The sequence below is a fragment of the Balaenoptera musculus genome, chromosome 1, assembly GCF_009873245.2.
Source record: "Balaenoptera musculus isolate JJ_BM4_2016_0621 chromosome 1, mBalMus1.pri.v3, whole genome shotgun sequence".
Classification (NCBI taxonomy): domain Eukaryota; kingdom Metazoa; phylum Chordata; class Mammalia; order Artiodactyla; family Balaenopteridae; genus Balaenoptera; species Balaenoptera musculus.
The window spans coordinates 140,053,793-140,069,803 of NC_045785.1; the positions used below are offsets into that span (position 1 = coordinate 140,053,793).

Consider the following 16,011-nt stretch of genomic DNA (forward strand, 5'->3'; position numbering starts at 1 on the left):
TGTGTGTTAAAATACATGTTGTACTAAAGTTCTAAAAGCTGATGTGTCTACTATTAGACTTAGAAAGAATGTGGATAAAATGACATCAGCCAGTAAGTTAATTGTATGTTGATGAAAGGTAATAAACTGAAAAGTAGGGAATGCATTTCCATAGAGATTTCTGTAACAGTCGTGTATAGCTTGATTCAACCAGTTTCCATTTCAAAGAGTACATTCTTAATGCCAAAAACCGCAGTTATGCCTTAAATGCCAAATTGCTCTGTCCCCAAAACCATGCCACTGTACACTTCCAATGATTTGAGAATTCCTGTTTCTGCACACCCTTTTAACACCCAGTATTATCAGTCATCTTAATTTTTGTCAGTATTGCAGACAAAAAATAGAGCATATGTAACATTGTCTTGATTTGCAGTTTAGTGATTTGTAGTGAAGTTAAGCACAGTGTAGTTTTGTTGGCCACTTGTATTCCTCTGTTAATTACCCATTTTATCATTTTGCCTATATTGAGTTGTCTTTTAAATTGACCTGGGGGAAGATTTGTTATGTAGTATGGATTTTGGCCTTTGTTTATTATGTATGTTGCAAATATTTTCTCCCTGTCAATTGTTTATCTTTTAAATGTGCTTATATCTTTTGTTGTTTTTTGTATATAAGTTTAAAACTTTTATGAGGTGAAATGTGAACTATTTTTAAAGCCTTCTGGGTATGGCATCTTGCTTAGGCTGCCTTCCTAATCCCAATCATATGAAGACATTCTACCCTCTTCTAGCTCTTTCGTATAGTTTTTTAAAAATGTTTAATCCTTCTAGAATTTTTTTATTCATTTATTTGTGTAGGTTCATCTGATTTACTTCAAAAAATTTAAAACTTTTTGTTATCCCTCTGATTTAAAATATCCTAAATTACATAAATTCACATGTTTTTGAACCCTCTGTTTTGTGCATTATTTCATTCATCTTTGTGCATTAATTCATTCGTCTTTTCTTCAGACCATAGTGTTGCTTTTTATTAGGCTTTAATGTTTGATGTAAGGTAAGCCTCCCTGATTATTTTTCTCTTTTAAAATATCCTGGGTGTTCTTGTGCATCTTCTAAGTGAACCTTAGAATCACTTTGTCTATTGATATTTTGATTGGGATTGCCTTACATTGGGTTTTTATGTTTATCCAATTTAGGTCTTCTTTTTTTTTTTTTTTTTTTTTTCTTTAAACATCTTTATTAAAGTATAATTGCCTTACAATAGTGTGTTAGCTTCTGCTTTATAACAAAGTGAATCAGTTATACATATACAATAGGTTCCCATTACTCTTCCCTCTTGCATCTCCCTCCCTCCCCAATTTAGGTCTTCTTTAATGGCCTTGAGTTAAGTTGTAGAGTTTTGTCTTGTCAATATTTTTTGAAATTTACTCCTAAATATTTCATAGTTTTTGTTGCCATTGTGAATGGTTGTGAATGGGAGCTATTAAAAAGTACATTTCTAAGTGGTTATTCCTGGTTTATAGGAAACCTGTGGCTTTTTGACCTTGTTTTCTCTCCTCAAGCCAAACATGTTACTGCTTTTTTTTTTAGATCTAGTAGTTTTTCATTTGATGCTACTGGACGTTCTAGGTAGCTGTATTATTTGCAGCTGATGATTTTGTCACTTCCTCTTCCAGTGTGTGTGTGTGTATGTGTGTGCCTCTCTTTTTTTTTTTTTGTGGTGGCATAATTTAGGACTTCTAGCAGAATGTTGTAGGGCAGTCGTGTTTTGCTCCTGACGTTTTAATAGGAATCTTCAGAAGTTTTAACTTTGGGGCTTCTGGCGTATTTCCATCAAGTTAAGGATATTTCTATTTATTTCTAACTTTCTAAGACTTTTAATTAGGAGTAGTTGAATTTCTTAAGTGGTATAAAGATGAATATAGCATTCCCTAATAATCTAATCTGTTTTATATCTATGTATGTGCATTTTCTAACTTTTTTTTCCCTTTTGATTATGTCAGAAATTTAGCTATTGGATTAGCTGTATCAGGTTACTAAATTTTGCTTTCACGAACAAGTCCATTTTTTTTTTAAAGCAGTTGTTTCTGTTTGATTTATGCTTTTATAATGATCATTTTTCCCTTTTACTTAATTAGGTTCATATTCTAATTTCTAATGCTTGGTGCATATTTTTTTCCACTCTCCATGGTTTTATTACTTAAAAATTGAAGGTTATAAGTATTTCTGAAGGACATTTTTCTCATTACACATCCCATACGTTTTGGTAAGGTTGTATTTTCACTTTACTAATTTATAAAGAGCATATAGTGTCAATTTTGCTTTCCTTTTTAACCCATTCCAGTGTGGCTTTTGCCCCTCAGCTTAACCCCATTTGATTCTTGGGAAGATCACCATCATGGCCCCTTCTTTAGTTCTGTAACCTCTTCTTGTGTATTTTCCCATTTACTTACCTGTCACACTGACCTTTCTGTCTTTCTGACATGTCTGTTCCTTTGAAGTCCTTCCTTGATCCTCTGTTTTTAATAGCTCCCTTTCTCTTCTTGATTATCTAAACCAATGCCCTTTTTTGTATCTCTTATTTAGAACTTAAGAATTTTTAGTTTATTGTGTCATACTTGTGTTTACTGCTATCATTCTTAGCACCGTGTACAGTGCATGGGTTGCAGTGGATAATCAGTATTTGAATGAGTGAGCGAATGATACGTAATCTTATGAAAGGATTGGGGCAGGGAGAGGGACCTACCCAGATATATAGGCCTTTTGTCAGGGCAGATCAATTTTGGTAAAAATACATCAGGAAAATTGATAATCTGGAAATTAAATTCCTTTCAAACTATCCAAGCCTTATAGCCTTTTGTGTAGCTGAGGAGTACATATGCATACCCCACTTTGAGGATTCCTAGTTAAATCATAAAAGATCAGCATTAGGAAATTCTTTCCATTTATATATTATTTAAGGTTCATTTTTTTCGTTTCTAAATGCCTTCCCTCACTCATTTATTTAACTTTTATTGAAAAGCAGGCTCATTTCTAGGTGTAGCAGAAAATATTAAGATGTATCAAATTATTTAAGTCAGTGGGATAGACATGTAAGCAGCTCTAATGCAATACAAGTAAGTTAAAAGTACAGAAAATACTTTGTACTTTGCATCCCTTTTTTTCTACTCAAGTAAGTATAACCTTTTCCTCTGGCTTGTTCAAGATCTTTTCATTGTCTTTGAATATCTGTAATTTAAAAATGATACGCTGAGGTGTAGTTTTTTTGGCATTTATTCTGCTGGGTATTCTCGGAGCTTCCCAGATTTGTGGTTTGATAATATGACATTAATTTGGGGAAATTCTCAGTCATTATTGTTTAAAATATTTCTTCTGTTCCTTTCTCTCTTCTCTTCCTAGTATCCCCATTACATGTATGTTACATCTTTTGTAGATATTCCACAGTCCTTGGATATTTTGTTCTGTTTTTCTTAGTCTTTGTTTTTTTTGCTTTTCAGTTTTTGAGGGTTCTGTTGGTACATCCTCTGACTCAGAAATACTTTCTTTAGCTGTATGCAGGCTACTAATAAGACCATCAAGGGCATTCTTTATGGCTGTTACAGTGTTTTTGAGCTCTAATTTCTTTTTAGTTCTTTCTTAGGATTTCCATCTCTCTGCATACATTGCCCATGTGTTCTTCTATGGTCTTTATCCTTTAGAGCCCTTAGCATATTATTCATAGTTATTTTAAATTTCTGGTCTGATAATTCCAGTATCCCTGCCATATCTGGTTCTGATGCTTGCTTTGTCTCTCAAATTGTGTTTTTGTCTTTTGATATGCCTTGTAATTTTTTCTAGAGCCGGATATGATGTACTGGGTAAAAGGAACCGCGCAAAAAGGCCTTTAGTAATGTGGTGGTGAGGTGTGGGGGGAGGGCAAGGGTTCTGTAGTCCTGTAATTGGTCTCAGAGCCTATGCCTCTGGGCTGTGAACTTCACTAGTTGTTCTTAGTTTTTTTCTAACCCCTTTTAGGTGGGACAGGAAGACTAGAATGGACTGGAGTTGGGTGTTTCCCTTCCCCAGGTCACTTAGGTTCTGATAGTATCCCAGCAGGTTAGGTTCTGGTTAACTAATTTTCCCTGAGGGCAGGACTTGTTAAGAAGAACTAGAGTACTCTGGCATATTTAGAAATGGTTCCTTTTCCCCTCCCTCTGCTGGACGCATGAGGGGATTTTTCTCTGATAATTAGTGTGGGAATCTGGTTGGGCTACTGGAGGTAAATTTCACAGTATTGTGGGGACCTCCCTGTGACTGGGTCCTCCTGGAGTTTTTAACTCTCAGACTTGTCCACACTGAGCTTCCTCCAACCATTTTTCAGTTATAGTTCAAGAGTTTCCTCTCTGACACTGCTTCCTACTGCGGTTTCAGTGCCTCCGTCTGCTCAGATATGTTGAGATTCCCTGTATTCTGTCTCTTCAATTTTGGGGCAGTGATTTGCCTTGTGTCCTCCTCTCGCTTATGGATCCCAGAAGAGTAGTTGATTTTTCAGTCTGTTCAGCTTTTTACTTGTTAGGACTGAATGGTAACTTACATGCAGAACTGGAAATGAAAGTCTAACCTTTTTCTTGTTTAAAAAAAGATAAGCTTACTAAATCTTTTTGTGTAGAATGCATAGGAGTTTTCGTCTCTTTTGCCTGCTCTGCTCTTTGCTTTATGGGTAGTCACTTCTTGAGGGTGTAGTATTGAAAAAGCTTTTGAAACCACATTGAGCCTCCACAAAAGGACTTTGTGGTCTACCATATGCGAAGATGTGGAAAGTCAGCATGAGTGCCAGGTATTTGTGGTCCTAAAAAGAGCATTCTGAATATCCTATTGCTGTTTCCCCTTCGGTTATTGAAGCTGTGAGCTTTCAAAATTTAGCTGTGACTAGATCTTTTCTCAAGATTTATTTTCTGTTTCTGTCACTGCTACTAAAGTTATCTTGTCCAAACTATAATGCTAACATTCTCTCCACAAATTTGAGGGCCTACTTTGTGCAAGAAACATTTCTGTTTTGTTGGGGGTATCTTTTATTCAGAAATATAATTTAGGTGGGTATTGGGCCCCAGGTAGACCTAGATCTTCTGTTGTGCTGCAGGGATCTTCAGGCAGTAGGCAGCTGGGAAGCACATTCCCGTTGCTGGAAAGAATCCCTAAGATTACTTTGACATCTTATTTCCCTTCTTCGCTGGCTTCAACTCTACTTTCCATCCTTTCAGATTATAATTACTACGTAGGCCATCCATTCTTGTTCCTTTCCTCTTTCGTTGCTCTGTCTATATATTAGTAGTATCAATACATAGACGACTCCCAAATACCAGTCATCAAAATCACAATTTATTCCCATCCGAAAAACAGAAGCTAAATGTCTTTTACATTCTTGGCTTGGGCAAGAGTGAACTGCAGACAGAAATGTAGCTTCTCACTAAACCAAAGAAGAGGAAAGGTTATATATGATTTGGGGGAAGGGTAGAATTTAGGTTAAATTTAAATGAAAAAATATATTGACCTAAAGCAAAGAGGAACTAATGCTAGAGAGCTTATCTGTTCAGTAACTGCCAAAAGTAGAAATTTGAGCTTCCTAAATACATGTAGATAATGTGCTTTAGGCCAGAGTAGAATTTACAGCTTCCTCTGTGTATGTGGATTGTGTTTTGAGGCAAAAAACGGAGTTTTTCATTCTCAGATCCCCTTTTGACCCTCCTTGGCCAGGTCACAGTAGAGGTCACTAAATATTGTTCAGATTTATTTACACTGCTGACATGTTCTTAAAAATTGAGATAGCAGTTTTGGTGCTCAGCAAGACTGTATCCTTTTTTTGGTCTAGGATTACCTGCTGTATTATCTGATAAGATGGCATCCATGCAGTAGCATTTAAGACTCTAGCTACCAGGGAACATATGATTGATTGTAATACAGATTCAAACAGAAAGACTGGAAAATTTTTAAAACTCGTGTAGATCCTAGTTTTCCAAATGATGATACCAGGAAGTTCTGGAACTACAACTAACTTGTGAATTACTTCCTGAATCTTAGTTGCCACAGGAATACAAGTATCCAAATCGGATATAATTTGGCTATGTTCAGGAGAACTGGCATCTCTAGAAAGAAGACTTTAAAAAATATATATATATTTTGAGGAGAATATTTCTTTTGACAGCTCCTATTAATTTGCTGGGGAAGCTTTCTAGAGACAGATGAAAGGAGTGTTCTGTTTATAGTTGGCCCCAGGGTAACAGTGTTGAGACATGGGTTAGGATTTAGAATTCTTAGAAATTCCTCCTATCTTAGTAGTTTTAGTTCTCTGATAAATTCATTGTGCTATTGTAGGATTTATGGTAGAAATAGTGGTACGTGTATCTACAGGGAAGCTGTATTTAAAGGTAGTTCACTTTGAATTCAATGAATTCTAGAGTTATCTTCAGAGCAGCATCATTGGTAGGTTTGGGGCCATTGTTCTTTACACACACACACACTCACACACACACACGTGCGTGCACACACGCACATACACCACGCTTTATTTGCTAATATGGAGCAGTGCCTCTTCCAGATATTTTTCTGATTGCTGTATCTGCAGTATCTTTATGAATAGGTCCTTGAAACTTAGAGGCTGAAGGATCTTTGATTTTTTTTTTTTTTTTTATCTGAAGGATCATATGTTTGTTTTAGTTTGTAGTTTGTCAGTTTTCTAAAGGTCTTCTAACATTTTCTTTCAGCTCTGTGTTGGAAATCATCCAAATTTGCAGTTTTCTGTTCCATTTTTTTTTAAATCCTGTATTTTAGATTTTAACCTATTAAGAAAAAGAGGGGGCAGGTTCTTTTTACATTGCCTCTTGGGTCTATCCCACAATACAGGTTGAACACCTTGAAGTCAGTTTCTTATGTCCCCTGTTTATCGGTCCATTCCTTGTTTGCAGCCTAGAATTTTAGTCTAAGTTTTAAAGGAAGGGCACCAGAAAAGGCTTTATTTATCACCCTGGTTTTCTTGCTTTCTCTAGTCCCTGTTGAACGTTTTGCAAGGTTTTTTTTTTCTTTTCTCCAGCCACTTTTCAACTATTTTTATCCATCTGAGGGGCTACAAGTAAATGGAATCATTAATATAAGCCTGGGATTCCTGGACAGTTTCTTAATAGAATGAAATTCAGTAGCAGCCATTAGTCTGTCTGCCTTTTGGTTTTGGAAAGTCTTTTACTGTGACTGTTAGCCCTAAACTGTATCTTAACTTAGTTTCCATTGGTTTACCTACCATTGTAGCAGTCTTAAGTGGTTATGGGTCATTGGTTGTTTTCCTGGGGGAAGACCTTGGGGAAAGGATAGTTCATTTAGGATTCTAGGGGTGGCAGTAGAGGGGAACAGAGGGAATATAGGTAAAGGTGGTGATGCTAAAACATGATAATGTTGGATGCATAAGGAGGGCAGGTTTCAGATAATTTGAATGCTTTTTTCCTTTGGTCTTTGCTAGAGAATCTTTAAAGGGATGGTACTTTGAAGTTTGGGTTTAATTTTGGGGCCTCAGCATACCAGTCAAAAAGACTGGCCAGGGGCTTCCCTGGTGGCGCAGTGGTTGAGAATCTGCCTGCCAATGCAGGGGACACGGATTCGAGCCCTGGTCTGGGAGGATCCCACATGCCGCGGAGCAACTGGGCCCATGAGCCACAACTACTGAGCCTGCACATCTGGAGCCTGTGCTCCGCAACAAGAGAGGCCGCGATAGTGAGAGGCCCGCGCACCGCGATGAAGAGTGGCCCCCGCTTGCCGCAACTAGAGAAAGCCCTCGCGCAGAAATGAAGACCCAACACAGCCATAAATAAAAAAAAAAAAGACTGGCCATTGTGTATTTGGTACTTATTTTCCTTTCTTTTCTAGAGCTTCTTTTAGTTGTATTATCTTTGACATGTCCAAAATTACCAGTAAGAGCTAAGGTAGTTATAAACATCCTTGGAGAAATTGTGCCATCTAGCCTGGTAAGCAGAATAACTAGGATTATAATAAGAGTGTATATAGGGGTAGGAGTTCTGCCAGGAGAAGTTTGTATTTTAGATGTAGAGAAACCCACATCAATACACAAACTACATACAATAAGATCAAGTGATGCTTATAAAATGGTGGCTAGGGGGGCTTCCCTGGTGGCGCCTGGTGGTTAAGAATCCGCCTGTCAATGCAGGGGACATGGATTCGAGCCCTCGTCCGGGAAGATCCCACATGCCGCAGAACAGTGAAGCCTGTGCGCCACAGCTACTGAACCTGTGCTCTAGAGCCCGTGAGCCACAACTACTGAGTCCACGTGCCACAACTACTGAAGCCCGCGTGCCTAGAGCCCGTGCTCCGCGACAAGAGAAGCCACCGCAATGAGAAGCCTGTGCACCGCAATGAAGAGTAGCCCCCGCTTGTCACAACTAGAGAAAGCCCGCACACATTAATGAAGACCCAATGCAGCCATAAATAAATAAATGAATGAATGAATGAATGAATGGTGGCTAGGGACCATGATTTAGTCCCTAGAGTACAGAAATGTTAACCTTTAGCCCCAGAGTACAGAAATGAAGGAGAAAGTCCTCCTACATTAAACAAAATGATCTCTCTTTTAGATAATCTCTTCACGAAGGCTTTTAGAGAGGCTTATGGCAAAGTTTTTTGCTCCAGAGAGCAGATACTGGTCTGTTGGGTCTCTTGTATCCATCAGTTTGACTAGATAGCAATTAGTAGAGTCTGTGCCATCATTTGATCCTCTGAAGATTGAGTGATAGAGAAAAGACAGTATTTCAGGAAGGAGAAGTTTTCTGTCACAAAATTCTTTCAACTTGTGATTCTCGCACTCAGGGAGATACTCAGACCACAGGCTACTAATCCTAGGATAACAAACTCTGCTAGATTAGTGACCAGAGCTCGGTGAAAAATTGCTCAGATTTCAGACTACTGTTGGGGACACTGATCAGGAATCATGATGGAGCTGAAAGATAATTGTATTTCAAGCACAGAAGATTCAAGGAATGTTTGCTTGCTTGGGAGTCCGCTAGTTCTGATAAGCAAAATGAGTGAGTCTTCAAGGTAGACTCAGTGGACAGCCTCAAAATTATAAACGAAAGCCATGACTCACTCAAATTTGAAAAATTTGAACATATTTATTTCAAATTTTTGCTTGGACAAGGGAGAAACTTCATGTGGAAATGTAGCTGTTTGTTGAAGAGACAATGTATATTGAATTTTAGAGGGGGCTAGAACTTAGGTTAAATTTCAGTGAAGTGCTTTTACTTATAAAAGCAAAGTAAGTTAATTGCTCATTGGGTGGGTTCTTGAGAGCAAGTATTTTTTTTTTTTAATTAATTATTTTTGGCTGCGTTGGGTCTTTGTTGCGGTGCGCGGGCTTCTCATTGTGGTGGCTTCTCTTGTTGCGGAGCACGGGCTTTACGCGTGTGGGCTTCAGTAGTTGTGGCGCATGGGCTCAGTAGTTGTGGGTCCCGGGCTCTAGAGTGCAGGCTCAGTAGTTGTGGCTCACGGGCCTAGTTGCTCAGCAGCATGTAGGATCTTCCTGGACCAGGGCCCGAACCCGTGTCCCCCGCATTGGCAGGCAGATTCTTAACCATTGTGCCAACAGGGAAGTCCGAGAGCAGGTATTTTTAAATGGTAGCTGCTAAAAGTGGGAAATTCAGCATCCTGGATACAAATAGATCATGTCCTTCATTGTTTATGTGCCAGTGTAGAATATATGCCATACTGTGATTGTGCAAGTTGTGTCTTTAAGCAAGTGTGGTATTTTTCTTTCTCACTATCTACTGGACGACTCTACCTCCCTCAGTGCTCCATTAAATAACTGGAACTCAGTGTGTGTAGCAGCTCCACTTCTCCTCTAACCCACACCTTCCTTCTGTGTTCTATCCCAGTAAAGGATGGTTGCTTTCCTAAAATCTTATTTGACCCTTCGTCTTAGACCAGTGTCGTATGTATCACGTAGTGATCTGTCTGATTCTTTCTCTCTGTCCGTGCTTTACTGCTTTGGTTCAGATAGTTCATGTCACTAAGGTTTTTTAACAGCCTCCTCATTGTTCTTACTGCTAGTTGCTTTCTATTCTGTCTTCTGCATACTGCTTGAATTTCTTTGAAACTATTTGATCATGTCACTCTCTTGTTTAGAACTGCCAGTGGCTTCCAAACTTATACATACATACATGTTGCTCGACTTTGCCTGGAACCCTGTTTCTTTTGTACTCCCATCCCAGTGTAGTATTTTTTTTAAGGCTGTTTAATCTCCATTTAAGCCTTCCCTGACTCCTTAAATTTCCTGATCCTTCTCTGTAATTCCATATTGTTTTTTCCATGGTTGCTTAGACTCGATCTTGTCAGTTTGTAGTTTAGCTGTTTACACACATTTCTTTCTTTATAGGCTATGAATTCTGAGGCAAGAACCTAGAGCAATTCTGCTTGGCCAATAATAGATGCTTACTAAATACGTGAATGATTGGAGCCTCTTCCTTTGCCCTAGAGGAGTTAGTTGTCTAAGACCATCTTCCTTACATGTATACTAGATCTCGTCCCCCTATTCAAAGACAGGCAGAGAAATTGGCCGTACATTGTTCATTCATAACAAGAGGAAAGTCACAGTGGTGAGAAGACCTTGAAATTGTGTCAGATGGTGAGCAGTAGGAGGAACTAGGACATTTAGCCAGAAGTAAAGAAAAATCAGGTGGAATATGGTAACAGTGTCCAAATATTTGAAAGGCTGTTGTGTAGAGAAATTAATTCAACTTGGTTTGCCTCCAGAGGACAGCTGTAAGGTGAATAGGAAGCAGTTTTGGGCTCATCATTAGGAGGAGATAAGCTGACTTATTAGAAAGGGGATTTTTCATGAGTGGAGCTGTGAAAGTAGAGGCAGAATGACCTGTGGCTTAAAGTGCTTTAAAGTAGATTTTGTATCTTTGGAAAAAGTTGGACTAGATGGCCGTGCTGCAGAGTCTGAGATTTTCCTGACATTTCTAAGTTGCATGACTACCAGTTTCAGAAAGATACTTCTTATTTTGGGTGAAGAGAGTTTCCTATACATCAGTAATAATTAAGCAGTCTCTGTGTGCGAGCTATTAGGCATTCAGAGATCAGTGATAACTTCTTGCTCTCAAGTAGCTTGTATTTATAAATGGAAAGATTCTTGAGCTTTTCTTCTTTTTCATTCTTGAGGAGCCAGTGTGTAATTTCTGTTGGTTTTACTCTCAGGATTTACAATGTCTAAAAATTAGTTTTGAGATTTACTTCCCTTTCAGATACTAAAATTGTTTTTCTCTCTTCTTTATTCCTAGCAATGTCTCAGGCTGTGCAGACAAACGGAACTCAACCATTAAGCAAAACATGGGAACTCAGTTTATATGAATTACAACGAACACCTCAGGTAATGTAGGTTAAGATAACTTAGGGGAAATATGAGACATATATAAACTGGGATATAGTTTTAGAAAGTGAAAACTTGAAAGAACATAACAGAAATAATAAATTTATGTACAGTTCTAATTTATGTATGTTTGGTTGACACTTCATTTCTTGAACAAATAATTTGAGTGCATATTCTATACCAGGTCCTAAGCTAGGCAATAGGTAAAGTGGTGAATAAAACATATGTGGCACCAGCCCAGGGAGTTTATGGACATCAAACAAGTAAATTACACATATGAGAAGTTATGTAAAGGGAAGGTCCTTAATGCTGTAATAAATAATAACGGGAGAACCAGGGAAGACTATTTTGAGAAGGTGAAGATGGGAAAGACTGGGAGAGGAACAGGTTTGAAGGAGATAAACATGCTTAAAACTGAAGTCATTTTCAGTTTGAAATGCCTGTAAGACAAGTAGAGATGCTACCTAGGGGTCTGGACTAAATATAAAGTTTTAGGACTTGTCAGTACATTTTAAGCATGAGAATGCCAGAGCACCTGGAGAGATGAGCAGAAGGCCCGGAACTTCATCCAGAGGAGCTTCAGCATTTAGAAATTAAGTAATGGAAAAGGAGCCAGCAAAGGAGACTGAGAAGGAACGGCTAAAGAAAAGTCAGGAAAAATGGAAGATGAAGTGAGGGGATCAAAACATAGGACAAAGTGTTTCAAGGAGGATGCAGTTACTGTGTTCAGTACTACTGAGAGGATGATTAAGATGAAGATTACAAAAGTGAGCATTAGAGTTGGCGGTATATACTTGGTGACCTTGACCAGAGTAGATTCACTTGAGTAGGTTCTGCTGTGTTAAAGGGGAGGGGGAGGTGAAAATGAGTAGGTAATGTTTCAGAGAAGTTTGGCTGTGCAGAGAAGCAGAGAAATGGAGGGAAAACTTGAGGGCAACATAGAATCAGGAAGTTATTTAAATTTTGTTTTGTTAATAAGATGAGAGACGGAACCACCCTCACCCTACCCTCCTCTACACACAGCTGTAAGCTCATCATTCACATTTCACTATGCAGCAACCCTATATTAATCTAGGCTGATTTAGTGAAGAGGGAGAGATTGCTGAAGTCTGAGATCAAATAGAATAATCCAAAGAGGTATATACTTGAGAAGGTAGGAAGGAATGGACATGTGATAGGAAGAGGTGTACTTTCTCTTTGTAAGAAGAAAGGAAGATGCTTTATAAAGATTTGGTAGAGAGAAAACGAGAGAGTTCTTTAAATGAAATTTGAGGTAAGGTAATTAATCTATTGAATATTTAGGTGGTAGGTCTGCAGATAGAAGAAAAGTTGTAAAATAGTGTAGTGAAAAGAAAAATGAGTTTTTAGTGATATCAGTCTGGTTGTGTGATTCCTCCCTTTTTTTCCCCTGCAGTGCTATGCAGATGCACAGGTATAGTCATGGAAAATATGGATGGATGGTTTATCCAGGGTTCAGATTTTGCTAGGCAACTTCTAAAGAGGAAGAGGGGAGCAGACTTGATTACTAGCTGGATCATCATCCTACTCTCTGTGTGATTTATAAAATCGAGGTTATAATTCCTAAATCAAAAGCTTGTGTATATATTAAACTAAGTAAAATACAGAAAGTGCTTTATATAGAGAGGTTGAAACATAATGGATACTTGATAATGGGCAATATCTATAGTTTTGATGTCTTTCCTTGTGGGGTCATCAATCTTTGACCCTATAGAGAAAACACAAGTACGACGGAGAGCCAGTGGAGACAGGAAGTGTCAGTAACATATGGGAAGCCCCTTATTCTACCTGCACCTTCCTTTTCAGTGGCCACATACTAGACCTCTTTCCTCAGTCCATAGGAGCCTGTATTGGTGCCTTTAGAGCTACATAATCTTTGTTCTCAGTGCCACCTTGTGGGAAGGGTGAGTAGTGGTAGTGGCAAAGAAAGTAGGAGTCACTAATCTGTGCATTTGGGAGGTTTGTCCTGAATTCTGCATTGGAACTCCAAATGCATTTTCGCACTGAAAACGTTTTTAGACATGACAATTAGAAATACTAATACTTTTTATACTTCAGAGGTGCTATGGTTTAAATCAGTTTGTAGGTTAGCTTGAGAACCTGACCACTTTGTATAAAACTGCTCTGTGGATCAAGACTTTTTAAGGTTCAAAAGGTGATTTTAATATTAAATCCTGTTAAGCTGTGTATAAATAGAGAGTACTTGTATTTGAATTTTAAAATATTTTAATGGATGGCATGAAATGTATAGTTTATTATCACAATGGTACAGTTTTGCAGATGGAAGAATTTTTAGGGTTCATTTAGCTTAACTTCCTCATTTTGCAGGTAAGAAGACAATGTTAAAACTAATAATTTAGTGTCACAAAGCTAGTTATAGAACTAATAGAACCTAAGCCATCTAATTCCATATTCAGTGCTTTTTTTTATTACTATACCAGCGTAATTTAGCATTAGTTATCTTTTAAATATATAATATGTTATCTTTAGCATTAAAATAAGGGCATTTGTATAATGCTTTGGTGTTGGGGCTGAGGGGAGTTGGAGGAGATTATAGCTAAAACAAGATTGGTTGTGAGTTGACAGTGATGGTGACTGGGTGATGGGTATATAGATGTTCATTTTTGTCATTTTCTATATTCTTACGTTTGAACTTGTCCATAATTTTTTTTTTTTAAATTAGGTAGCATTTAATTTTAAAGTGATGCTTTTACAGGAGGCAATAACGGATGGCTTGGAAATTGTGGTTTCACCTCGAAGTCTACACAGTGAGTTAATGTGCCCAATTTGTTTGGATATGTTGAAGAACACCATGACTACAAAAGAGTGTTTACATCGTTTTTGTGCAGACTGCATTATCACAGCCCTCAGAAGTGGGTATGTTAAAATGAATTATGCCAGGTACTTAAATTATACGAGGTCAGTGTTCTAGTGCTCTGTGGGTTTTGAGAAATGCATTTTCTATAAGTGTTCGTTTGAGAATTGGAAACTTATCTACAGTCTAGGTTTTAATTTTTGGAGAATCTTTGTTTTGAAACAGTTGATTTTGTATAGTTTTAGAAGCTTTTTAGGATGAGTTTTTATTTTGAGGAAATTACGAAGCATGAAACCATGATTTTCTCACTTCTTAAGTATATAAAATAATATCTTGATGAATGCTATTTTAATAAAATAATTCATAACATATAAATTAATATGTATTAGTGGATAGTTTTTCCATGTATAGCATGGATATCAGAAATGGGAAATTTAGGAAGGGATAGATTTTTATTTCTAAAATGGTTATATATAATTTATCATGGGGAAGTATTTAGTTTTTTCCTCTATTGGCAAGTAGTATGGAGAGTCTCAGGTTTCAAAAATCTTGCTTAGTCACTAGTCAGATATTCAAGGAAAGTCAGGTTAATCAGTTTAAATTTCTGTGACTTAGTAAAGCTATTGGAATAAAGATGATAATTATCTGGAAGCTGGCTATTTTTGTCTTTAGCCCAAAGATACTGGCATTATTTACATTTTCTTTTCTCTCTTTTTATTTAGCAATAAAGAATGCCCTACCTGTCGGAAAAAGCTAGTTTCCAAAAGATCACTAAGACCAGACCCAAACTTTGATGCACTCATCAGCAAAATTTATCCAAGTCGTGATGAGTATGAAGCTCATCAAGAAAGAGTATTAGCCAGGATCAACAAGCACAATAATCAGCAAGCACTCAGTCACAGCATTGAGGAAGGACTGAAGATACAGGCCATGAACAGGTATATGGGAGAGAAGGCCAGGCAGGGCAGCCATTTTTCCAAATACTTTATTAAATACTGAATTAACACCCTCCATTTTGAAAAAGATAAAATGCAGTAACAAATAGTAGTTCTGTGTGGTTACCTTTTCTTGAAGGTATAAAATATGTCTCTAGGCATAATACGGTATTCCATTTAAAGTACTAGAGTCTTAAAACAAAACAAAACAAATACCCTCTCTTATACCCACTTCTCCATCCACTTACCATTGTATTTCTCCTCTTCTCTTTAAAAGAGTTGTCTGTGCTTACTATATCCAATACTTCTACTGTCCCATTTTGAACTCCCCCAGTCAGGCTTTATCCCCATGCCTCATATCACCCTTGTTGAAGTTACCATTGACCTCCACATTGCAAAACCCGGTTGCTGATTCTCAGATCTCATCTTACTTAGCAGCATTTTACACAGTTAATTTCCCTTTTCTCTTTGACTGGTTTTCTTCTGCTGGCTTTCAAGAGACGATATTCTCCTGGTTCCCTTTGTATGTCGTTAGCTGTTCCTTATCTCAGACTTAACATGTTCAGTACTGAACTTGTAATTCTTAGCCCCTACTTCTCTTCATTCTTGCTCATTTTAGTTGATGGCAACTCCATCATCCTACTTGCTTTAGCCAAAAACTTCGGAGTTACCTTTAACCTCTCTCTTTTTTCCCAGTCTGTGTTCCAGTTTGTGAATAAATATATTTTTAGCTTTTTCCATAACATATCCAGATTGGTCTAGGCAACCACCATCTTTCATTTGAAAGTGTTGAAACAGCCTGCTAATTGGTCTTTCAACTTTCCGTGCTTACCTCCACATTGTCTGTTCTCAGCACAGCAGCCAGAG

General features: G+C 37.7%; 1 protein-coding gene across 2 annotated transcripts in view; it reads left to right on the forward strand.

The window, feature by feature from the left end:
• Nucleotides 1-16,011, forward strand: part of RNF2 (ring finger protein 2) — a 53,023-nt gene that overhangs the window by 27,814 nt on the left and 9,198 nt on the right. Inside the window, exons 2-4 of one of the 2 annotated variants that reach the window (XM_036827079.1) lie at nucleotides 11,288-11,376; nucleotides 14,111-14,295; nucleotides 14,932-15,147. In XM_036827079.1, coding sequence (XP_036682974.1) covers nucleotides 11,290-11,376; nucleotides 14,111-14,295; nucleotides 14,932-15,147 — 488 coding nt within the window. In that variant the 5' untranslated portion in view covers nucleotides 11,288-11,289. The remainder of the gene's footprint in view (nucleotides 1-11,287; nucleotides 11,377-14,110; nucleotides 14,296-14,931; nucleotides 15,148-16,011) is intronic. The other variant, XM_036827087.1, reaches the window with a different exon arrangement.